Source organism: Oncorhynchus kisutch, linkage group LG11 (genome assembly GCF_002021735.2).
Source record: "Oncorhynchus kisutch isolate 150728-3 linkage group LG11, Okis_V2, whole genome shotgun sequence".
NCBI classification, from domain to species: domain Eukaryota; kingdom Metazoa; phylum Chordata; class Actinopteri; order Salmoniformes; family Salmonidae; genus Oncorhynchus; species Oncorhynchus kisutch.
Window position 1 is genome coordinate 19,419,687 of NC_034184.2, and position 11,608 is coordinate 19,431,294.

Consider the following 11,608-nt stretch of genomic DNA (forward strand, 5'->3'; position numbering starts at 1 on the left):
ACCCCCACGGGTAAAAGCTTTTTAAATCACTTATCTTCATCAAGGGAAGAGAGAAGGAGAGAGTGAGACAAGGAGGAGGGGAGGGAAAAAAAAAGACTACTGGTGTTTCCTTTTCTTCCTGTTTTTTTGTGCTTGTATTTTGCAGCTCATTCTTGCTAGTGGCTAAATGGCTGGAGGCCAGAGATACTGAGGCGAGGGTGTACGGGGTGTGTGTGTATGGGGGGTGGGGGGGGGGGGGGGTAATGTAGTGCTGACAGTGTGTTTGTGAAGTGTGTGTGTGTTGAACAGGAGGAGTGCTGGGATTGAGCCAAGACAGGCCAGGATAGGACAGGGAATTGGTCAGGATCAAACACAGAGCTGCTTTACCAATCCAAGCCACAAGAGGGCAGAAGAAGACCTCTGCAAAACCAGGAGCCTATAGAGATGATTCAATGGTTTTACTGTCGCAAAACAGTTATGACATTTCAAAATTGCTCTTATTTCTGTTTGTGTGTGTGTGTGTGCATGACTACTGCATGCATATGTGCCTATGTGGGCATAGAGAATGAGAGAGAGGGACAGAGAGAGGAAGTAGTAACTAAGAAAGACAGAGACATAATATTTGCTGTCTACAGGTTGGGTCTGGGTTTGGGTTGGTGTGCTTTGTTCTCACAAGCACATTCCTCTGTGTCCACCGAGAAAGTTTGGCAGGTACACGCCATCAAATAGCCAGGAGAAATAGAGACACACCCTATACAATACAGGCACACACACACACACACACAACTAAACAAGCATGCAAAACCACCATATATCAGGACATTATTTATTTGTCTTTTTAATGAATATGGTCCATATACATACTCAACTTGATTGTATCAAAACTACTTTTAAACAATGCATAGTGGCTGAACAGCCTTAGTCAAACAGTCTACTATAGAAAACATGTATGTCTGCAGGCACTAAAACATTTTCTGGCAATTCTGGTCTCGGCTAAGTATTTCCTGGGATCTAATTCCAGACCAAATACAATATCTGGCCTTTCTCCCCAGATCATCTTTTCATGTGATGGTTTGGTTTGAAAAGAGGCCATTCAGAACCATGAGGGACAGTCAACTAAGAACCATGGATCGTTGGTAAAGCATGAAAGCGTTGTGGGTTTGACTCCCACGGTGGACCAGTATGAAAATGTATGCACTCATTAAGTAGCTCTGGATGAGATCGTCTACTAAAATATAAATGTTAAAAATGTGTGAGGGTTTAGTTTGCACAAGGACCGAACTAGGACCCATTGATTGGGGTTTGGTTTGGAACGGGGCCCAACTAGGACATAGGTTGTGAGGGTTTGTTTTGGTTTGGAACAAGGACCATCTAGGACACAGGGATAGGGTGTGGGGGTTTGGTTTTGAACAGGGCCCAACTAAGACGCAGGGATAGGGTGTGGGAGTTCGGTTTGGAATGGGGCCTTGGCAGTTAACCGTGAGCTCTAGGGACGTCAACTCGTATAAAAATATAATATTTCTAAAACCACCCTGGACATTTTCAATGACTCAAGGTTTCATGGAAAGTGAATACTGGCTTGTGGGAAAATATTTTGTTTAAGATATTCATATTTTGGTAGATATTTTCTACACCACTGAGGTCTAACACGTTTTTATTGACAATACATTATATAAAAAAACTAAAAACATAGTATATATCAAATACTTTGCACAACACAATAATATACATATTGATTGTTGCTCAAATCTAAACAGCACCATTGAACAGTTAAAGCACCATCTAGTATTATTATTGTATATGTAACTGATTTTGCCCTATGCGATTATCATTTCCATTTTTGCTAAACCGATATTGTGTCTTCGGTAAATCTGAGTCTATTGTTGTATTATGGAGACTGGGTTACATCCACACTGGACCAATGTTGTCAATATTGGCGCTGGGTTTTTTATTCAAATAATCAAAGGGCAACCCCACCCTAGTACAATAACTCCACAGACAGGGCTGACTACAGTCTACAAATGTCAGACAGACAACACTGCAGAAATGGAGTGACCTTTTCTATCTGAATGGAAAGAGGTTTGCTTCCAGGTTTTGAATGTCCACAGTCACTGAACAACCAGAATGCAGCTATGTGAATGAATGTACAGCTATGCCATGCTTTGTCTCATTCACTTCTAGCACCTGTTGCTTTATCTTGTCCAGGTTGTATGAAATGTTTTATGATATATGAAGTATACCTGTGTAGTTCATCCAGTCAGGGAATAAAGCCTGAATAAAGTGTTCCATCTCCTGTTCACTGTGAATGGGTCCTTTATGGAGGTTTTTCCTGGGTAAGCCCTATCAATACTTGTTTTAGGATATGTTTACAGTGTCATTTAATAGCCATTTTGTGTAACTCAAAAAGATGTTCTATCGCTACATCCTGCATTTGAAAGCTATGATGGGTGCTCTTAACCTAACATATGGTTTATCTGAGTGCAAACTTGGTAAGAATTATAATACTTTCCATCACACAAAATACATAATTCATAAAATGGTCTCCATCCCAAATGGCACCCTATTCCCTATTTAGTGCACTAATTTTCATCAGGCTCCATAGGGTTCTGGTCAAAAGTAGTGCAAAATATAGGGAGTAGGGTGCCATTTGGGATGTACCCTTAGTGCTGCCAGGGGACACGGAGTACTTTTTAACGTTTACTGGCCAAAGGGACATCAGTACAGCTATATGATGGCTGCAGATGCAGGACACTTCTTCACACCCTCAAGGCACTTTAAACTCAACAACACAACAGTGACAATCTTGAATTCATTTTGTTTGGTTCCTGACAAAATATCCAAAAGATCCTCAATCTTTATTGGACTGTGTGTGCAACATGTTTTTGCTAGATTAAGACTTGGCTTGGTTTACTTCTCAAAATATATATTTTGCTATCTGGATTATGTTATATAAAATACATTTATTAAAAGACACAATAAGAAATTAAGAAGATATTCTACTATGAACTGTGAACCAATCACTCTTCTGATTGTGTCTCCATCTCGTTTCACACATGTCCATAATATCACACAAGCCCACAACCCTGTCTACATCTCAAATAGCACCCTATTCTCCCCTATATAGTACACTACTTTTGACCAGGGCCCATATGGCTCTGCTCAAAAGTAGTGCACTATATATGGAAAAGGGTGCCACCTGGGACATAGATGCAACCCTCCTCCTACCCCTCGCTCTTTGGCTTGATGAGGTGTCCATTGAAAGTGACGTAGGTATCAAAGTCATCGCTGAAGATGGCGTTCTCTCTCTCCCCTTTGAACAGCCTGACCCACACCTGGTCCTCTCTCTCCAGCTCTAGCATCAGGCTCTGGCTCTGCATGATACTCCGGTCACTGGGCTGAGCGTACAGGATCACCACCTCCCTCTCGTTATGCATCACGTGCACATACGTCTCCTTCTGGTTCCACGTGTGCACGTTCAGGCTGAAGTAGTAGATTCCCGGCACGTAGCAGTAGAACTTGCCGGTGAACATGTTGAAGTGGCCGTAGAGGTTGACGAGCTCGGTGTCGAACACTAAGGTCTGGTAGTAGTCGTTGGAGTGGATGGCCTTCTTGCGGCCCACGGAGAAAGCAGCGTACTGGGCCTTGCAGGGTTCACCCGGGGTCCCTATGCTCCCTTTGGTGCCCCTGATGCCGTTGGGGCCTCGGGGACCGGATTGGCCAGACTTACCGGATTTACCGTACGGACCTCGCTGGCCGCTGTCCCCCTTCTCACCTGGAGGAGGAAGAAGTAGAAATGTTAGTAAAACTCCAGTACATGCAACTGTTCAAGGCAATAAGAAGAGAATACCTCAGGTCAGTGAATGCAGTCAAAGGTCATGGTTTAAGGTAAGACTACAGATAAATTATTGTGTTTGTGTCTGACACAGATTTGCCCACTGCTTTGCATAGCTAGTGGTCATTCACCATAACAGTTACAGTACCACATCTGTTTTCACATTCTCAGCATCCAAGATGTACAACGTGGCAGATACAAATACCCACAGCTGTTGTCCCCTCTCCTAACCCACTGGTTCCCAAACATGTTTTCGCCCAAAGCCTTTAATCGCCTCATCATTATCCCCCAAGACACAACTTGAGTCCCAAATTACACCTTATTCCTTATATAGTGTACTTATTTTGACCAGGGCCCATAGGCACTATGTATGCAATAGGGTGCCATTTGGAATGTAGACACAGTCCAGTTTTAAAGCTGAGACCCAGTCAAATGTTTCACAGCCCACCAGTGAGTCCTAACCCACTACTTTTCCTAACCCTGGGGAACAATTTACTTACCCACAAACCCAAAGCGTTTGTCCCCTCTCATCTTTGTGGAGAGTCACCAAGCTCATCCTGCTTGCCAAAGACCCTGCATGCCTGTGTGGTTTAGCCTGACCCTGAACTGATCTTGGCAGAGACATTATTCTGGTTAGAGAGGCTCGCTGACTCTCGAAAGCCTTGTGTGTAGTTGCTAGTTGCGAGCTTCAGTTGCTAACTTCAGACCCATTTGCTATTCGGCCCTTTACAAATGAACCAATCTGCTTTCTGCTACACTGGACCACTAATTTGATGTTCTTGCAACTCTTTAAATGGAAAGTGCTGTCCCCCAGTGATTCAGGTTCTCCAAACGGTTGAAGTTAAGTTCAAGTTAATTGCGTCCACCAACCATCTCTCCTCAGAAATTGAGCCTGGGAACAAGGTTAAGTTTAAGTACGTAAGTTCACTTAACTTAATGTGGTAGTCAGTAGTAGTGCAGGTGACCAACCTACCTTTGAGGATGGTGATGTTGATCTGTGGCACCGCTTGGTACTGTGGGTACTGTTGTGGGTAGTGGGGGTTGGAATAATGAGGAGGGGGCTGCTCTCCAGGGTCACAACACCGCCGACAGTCTTTACCCCTCACTTCACTACCAGGGGCAATAGAAAACAATGTCAATGGATACATCCCAAATGGCAACCTATTCCCTATTTTGTGCAATACTTTTGGCCCATATAGGGACCCTGATCAATAGTAGTGCACTATATAGAGAATAGGGTGCCACTCAGAAGGGTAGTATGTAGGAGTAGTATGCAGTAGTACCTGACATCTCTGTGGTAGACCCTGGTGTTTGTCCTGGGGTCTGTCCTAGGGTCTGTCCTGAGGTCTGTTGTCTCACTGTCCCTGTCTCTGTTCTGGTCTTGTTCCTGGTCGTAGGGGGTCCGGTAGGGTTCACCTGAGACCACCAACAGGAGCAGTACCACCCACGCACACAGGGCAGAGGACGGCTGCCCATCCCGCACTGTCATCTTCGGGAAACAGGAAGTGACATCAGTCATAATCAGGAAGTGATTGAGCTCATATGGTAATTAACTGCATATCTTCTCCAATGTACTTTGAGAAGGAGATGAGGAGAGAGGACACAGGAAATCAAGGAGATACAATTGAGAATCATCCATAAAAAAAATGTATGTTTGTTCTGCACTTTAGTTTTGCCATGAATAGACCTCTTTCTTTCTTTAGGACAGTGATTACTACATAATCTGTGAAGTTGGGGACAGACCCAGTGTCTCTGGAGACAGAGTGGTTGGCCTGCTACATAATGTGTTTGTGGGATAAACCAAACTCATATATTCTCATCTGTTTTCACTTGGATGGCTATGACACCTCAATATGACAAACAACAACAGTGTGCGTCCCAAATGTCACTATATAGTGCATTACGTTTTACAAGGGCTCTGGTCAAAAGTGGTGCACTATATAGGGAATATGGTATCATTTGAGACGGAGACAGACTGTACTCTCAGAGTAAAAAGTAAATAAATAAAAACACACATTTCCACACATTAGCCTAACTCAAGAGAAATTATGCTGGAGAATATGATTGTCTTTGAACTTCTTTAAAGCTAGAATCCTTAGTTACTCCATACATTTTTGGACTTAGAAATTAATAATGATATATACCCAATAATTCTTGAAGAATATAACTTCTAACGTCAATTCCACAGTAAAGTAAAAGCGCTGAGACTCAAAACCATTGATTTCAAAGTTTAACAAACCATACAACTCTATGCACAATAACTACATTTTGCACTGAACATTTTACAAAAGAACTGTGCAGATGCAAACTTTGGTAACAGAATCTCTGTAAAATCTCACTCAGTTTTTTTATGTGTCCATGTTTTCCAAATAAATATTTGCTCTGAAATATGATTTAATTATGTCTGCAGAAAGAATGGGGTGTCAGCTATGACATGACACATTGACTTTGAAAAAACCTATTTTGGTTATTGAACTACAGGAAGTGAAGTGGATTTACACCTGGTAAGGGAATTGCGATAAAGGAATTTTGTCATGCGTCCCTGATCTGTTTTACACAGAAATGCATAATTATGAATATCATTTTCTCCATGGTGATGTATCCTAAATAGGTACACAAAGGTATCCAATATCCTCCTTTGCATATGTGGGTATTATTCTACACACTGGCTATTATTTTAATGTCTCTGCACCCAAACAACACCAAATATGGTTGGTCTGGGCCGGAACAAATCTGAACCAATCATAGACATCTATGTTTCACAAGCTTGGACATCAAAGTACACCACAGTAAAGCTCAATAGAGCACAGTAGAGTACAGTACGAAACAGTCGAGTACAGTAGAGTACAGTAAAGTACAGTTGTGGCCAAAAGATTTAAGAATGACACAAATATTAATTTTCACAAAGTCTGCTGCCTCATTGTCTTTAGATATTTTTGTCAGATGTTACTATGGAACACTGAAGTATAATTACAAGCATTTCATAAGTGTCAAAGGCTTGTATTGACAATTACATGAAGTTGATGCAAAGAGTCAATATTTGCAGTGTTGACCCTTCTTTTCCAAGACGTCTGCAATCCTGGCATGCTGTCAATTAACTTCTGGGTCACACTGATGGCAGCCTATTCTTGCATAATCAATTCTTGGAGTTTGTCAGAATTTGTGGGTTTTTGTTTGTCCACCCGCCTCTTGAGGATTGACCACAAATACTCAATGGGATTAAGGTCTGGGGAGTTTCCTGGCCATGGACCCAAAATATCGATGTTTTGTTCCCCGAGCCACTTAGTTATCACTTTTGCTTTATGGCAAGGTGCTCCATCAGGCTGGAAAAGGCGTTGTTCGTCACCAAACTGTTCCTGGATGGTTGGGAGAAGTTGCTCTCGGAGGATGTGTTGATACCATTCTTTATTCATGGCTGTGTTCTTCTGCTCATTTTAAATGAGCCCACTCCCTTGGCTGAGAAGCAACCCCACACATGAATGGTCTCAGGATGCTTTACTGTTGGCATGACACAGGACTGATGTTAGCGCTCACCTTGTCTTCTCCGGACAAGCTTTTTTTCCAGATGCCCCAAACAATCGGAAAGGGCATTCATCAGAGAAAATGACTTTACCCCAGTCCTCAGCAGTCCAATCCTTGTACCATTTGCAGAATATCAGTCTGTCCCTGATGTTTTTCCTGGAGAGAAGTGGCTTCTTTGCGGCCCTTCTTGACACCAGGCCATCCTCAAAAAATCTTTGCCTGACTGTGCGTGCAGATGCACTCACACCTGCCTGCTGCCATTCCTGAGCAAGCTCTGTACTGGTGGTGCCCCGATCCCGCAGCTAAATCAACTTTAGGAGACGCTCCTGGCGCGTGCTGGACTTTCTTGGGCGCCCTGAAGCCTTCTTCACAACAATTGAACCGCTCTCCTTGAAGTACTTGATGATCCGATAAATGGTTGATTTATGTGCAATTTTCCTGCCAGCAATATCCTTGCCCGTGAAGCCCTTTTTGTGCAAAGCAATGATGACGGCACATGTTTCCTTGCATGCAACCATGTTTGACAGAGGAAGAACAATGATTCCAAGCACCACCCTCCTTTTGAAGCTTCCAGTCTGTTATTCGAACTCAATCAGCATGACAGAGTGATCTCCAGCCTTGTCCTCGTCAACACTCACACCTGTGTTAACGAGAAAATCACTGACATGATGTCAGCTGGTCCTTTTGTGGCAGGGCAGAAATGCAGGGGAAATGTTTTTGGGGATTCAGTTCATTTGCATGGCAAAGAGGGACTTTTTCAATCCTATAGAAAATTTGTGGGCAGAACTGAAAAAGCGTGTGCGAGCAAGGAGGCCTATAAACCTTATTCAGTTACACCAGCTCTGTCAGAAGGACTGTGCCAAAATTCACCCAACTTAATGTGGGAAGCTTGTGGAAGGCTACCCGAAACATTTGACCCAAGTTAAACAATTTAAAGGCAATGTTACCAAATACTAATTGAGTGTATGTAAACTACTGACCCACTGGGAATGTGATGAAAGATTAAATAAATCATTCTCTCTACTATTATTCTGACATTTCACATTCATAAAATAAAGTGGTGATCCTAACTGGCCTAAGACAGGGAATTTTGACTAGCATTAAATGTCAGGAATTGTGAAAAAGTTAGTTTAAATGTATTTGACTAAGGTGTATGTAAACCTCTGACTTCAACTGTATACACTACCGGTCAAAAGTTTTAGAACACCTACTCATTCGAGGGTTTTTCTTTCATTTTAATATTTTTACATTGTAGAATAATAGTGAAGACATCAAACCTATGAAATAACACATATGGAATCATGTAGTAACCAAAAAAGTGTTAAACAAATCAAAATAGATTTTTATATTTGAGATTCTTCAAATATAGCCACCCTTTGCCTTGATGACAGCTTTGCACAACATTTGCAATTTACAAATTAGGAAGTGTGTGAGTGTGTGTGTGTGTGTGTGTGTGTGTGTTGCGTCGGTATGCGTGTGTGTGCTATGTGTAAGGGTTTTGTGTAGTGTGTGTGAGTGAGTATGTACATAGTGGACTGTGTGTAAAGTCTAGTGAGTGTGTGAAGGGTCAGTGCAGATAGTTTGGGTACCATTAATTTACTTTTTAGCAGACTGGCTATTTGGCAGTCTTATGGGTTAGGGGTAGAAGCTGTCTCGGAGCCTTTTGGTCCAAGAGCCAATGCTCCGGTATCGTTTTGCAGAGGGCTGCAGATTGAGCAGTCTATGGTTTCGGTGGCTGGATTCTTTGGCAGTTTTTTGGGCCTTCCTCTGACACTGCCTGGTGTAAAGGTCCTGGATGGCAGGGAGCTTGGCGCCAGTGATGTACTGGGCTGTCTGCACCACCGTTTGTAGCGCTTTGCAGTCAAGGACGGTGCAATTGCGGAGATGCATCCAGTTAAAATGCTCTTGATGGTGAAGCTGTATAACAGCCTCCTGAGGGGGAAGAGGCCCTCCCATGTCATCTTCACAACTGTGTGGGTGGACCATGTTAAGTCCTTAGTGATATAGACGCCAAGGAACTTGAAGCTCTCGACCTACTCCACAAAAGCCCCGTCGATGTGGATGGGGTGTTCGCTCCCCTCTTTCTCCAATAGTCCACAATCAGCTCCTTGGTCTTACTGATGTTGAGAGGGAGGTTGTTGTCCTGGTACCACACGGCTAAGTCTCTGACCTTCTCCCTGTAGGCTGACTCATCGCAGTTGGTGATCAGGCCTACCAATGTCGTATCGTCAGAACTTGATGGTGTTAGAGTCATGCACAGCCACACAGTCATGGGTGAACAGGGAATACAGAAGGGGACTAAGTACACACCCCTGAGGGACCCCTGTGTTGAGGGTCAGCGTGGGGGAGGTGTTGTTGCTTACCCTTACCACCTGTGGCTGGCCCGTCAGGAAGTCCAGGATCCAGATGCAGAGGGAGGGGTTCAGTCCCAGGGGCCCTAGCTTGGTGATGAGCTTGGAGGGTACTATGGTGTTGAACGCTGAGCTGTAATCTATGAACAGCATTCTCACATAGTTATTTCCCGTCTTGTCCACGAAGGAGAGGGCAGTGTGAAGTGCAATTGAAATGGTGTATTCTGCGGATCTGTTGGAGCGGTATGTGAATTGGAGTGAGTTTAGGGTGTCTGGGATGATGGTGTAGACGTGTGCCATGATCAGCTTTTCAAAGCACTTCATAATTACAGAAGTGAGTGCTACAGGGCGATAGTCATTTAGGCAAGTTACCTTGGAGCTCTTGGGAACAGGGACAATGGTGGTTAGCTTGAAACATGTTGGGATTACAGACTGGGACAAGGAGAGATTGAAAATGTCTGGGAAGACATCTGCCAGCTGGCCTGTGCATGCTTTGAGAACTTGCCCTGGGATTCCATCTGTGATTCTTAACCTGTTTAAATTATTGTTATCATGCCAGAGTTGGGAAGACTAAATAACACTGGAGAATTTGCTATATATAATCAGAAGGATAGAATTATGGTCAGATTTGCCAAACAGGGGGCGGGGGAGAGCTTTGTATGCATCTCTTTGTGTGGAGTAAAGGTGGTCTAGGATTTAATTTTTCTCTGGTAAAACTTTATTAAGTTTGCCTGCATTAAAGTCCCCGGCCACTAGGAGGGCTGCTTCTGGGTGAGCATTTTCTTCTTTGCTTATGGCCTTACAGAGTTGGTTGAGAGGGGTTTTAGTGCCAGCTTCATTCTGTGGTGTTAAATAGATGGCTACGAATAATTTGGATGAGAACTCTCTTGTTAGATAGTGTGGTCTACAGCGTATCATAAGCTACTCTACCTCAGGCGAAAAATACCTTGAGACTTCTTTAATATTAGACATCGCACACCAGCTGTTATTGACAAATAGACACACACCCCCACCCCTCGTCTTACCAGAGGTAGCGTCTCTGTTCTGCCGGTGCATGGAAAATCCCGCTACCTCTATATTGTCCGTGTCGTCGTTCAGCCACGTCTTGGTGAAACATTTGATGTTACAGTTTTTGATGGCCCGTTGGTAGGATAATCTTAATCGTAGGTCATACATTTTATTTTCCAATGATTGCACGTTAGCAAGAAGAACAGATGGCAGTGGGGGTTTACTCGCTCGCCTACGGATTCTCAGAAGGCTGCCCGATCTGCGGCACCTTTTCCTGTGTCTTTTCTTCACGCAAAAGGCATGGGCCTGTTCCAGTGAAAGCAGGATATCCTTCTTGTCGGACTCGTTAAAGGAAAAAGTTTCTTCCAGTCCGCGGTGAGTAATCGCTGTTCTGATGTCCAGATGTTATTTTTGGTCATAAGAGACGGTAGAGGCAACATTATGTATACAATAAGTTAACAAATAAGTTACACAAAATTCTCACCCAGAAAAAAATAACAAAATATCACAATTGGTTGGGAGAATGTAAAAAGTCAGCCATATTCTTCGGCGCCATCTGGACATACATACAGTGGGGCAAAAAGTATTTAGTCAGCCACCAATTGTGCCAGTTCTCCCACTTAAAAATATGAGAGAGGCCTGTAATTTTCATCATAGGTACACTTCAACTATGACAGACAAAATTAGAAAAAAATCCAGAAAATCACATTGTAGGATTTTTTTATGAATTTATTTGCAAATTAGGGTGGAAAATAAGTATTTGGTCACCTACAAACAAGCAAGATTTCTGGCTCTCACAGACCTGTAACTTCTTCTTTAAGGGGCTCCTCTGTCCTCCACTCGTTACCTGTATTAATGGCACCTGTTTGAACTTGTTATCAGTATAAAAGACACCTGTCCACAACTTCAAACAGTC

General features: G+C 43.2%; 1 protein-coding gene across 2 annotated transcripts in view; it reads right to left on the bottom strand.

The window, feature by feature from the left end:
- Positions 1-791: 791 nt before the first annotated feature.
- c1qtnf1 (C1q and TNF related 1) overlaps positions 792-11,608 on the bottom strand; it is a 41,683-nt gene continuing 30,866 nt past the window's right edge. For both annotated transcript variants that reach the window (XM_020495553.2, XM_031835413.1), the window contains 3 exons: positions 5,095-5,300; positions 4,785-4,921; positions 792-3,751 (listed from right to left, as the gene is read on the bottom strand). In XM_020495553.2, coding sequence (XP_020351142.1) covers positions 3,201-3,751; positions 4,785-4,921; positions 5,095-5,300 — 894 coding nt within the window. In that variant the 3' untranslated portion in view covers positions 792-3,200. The remainder of the gene's footprint in view (positions 3,752-4,784; positions 4,922-5,094; positions 5,301-11,608) is intronic.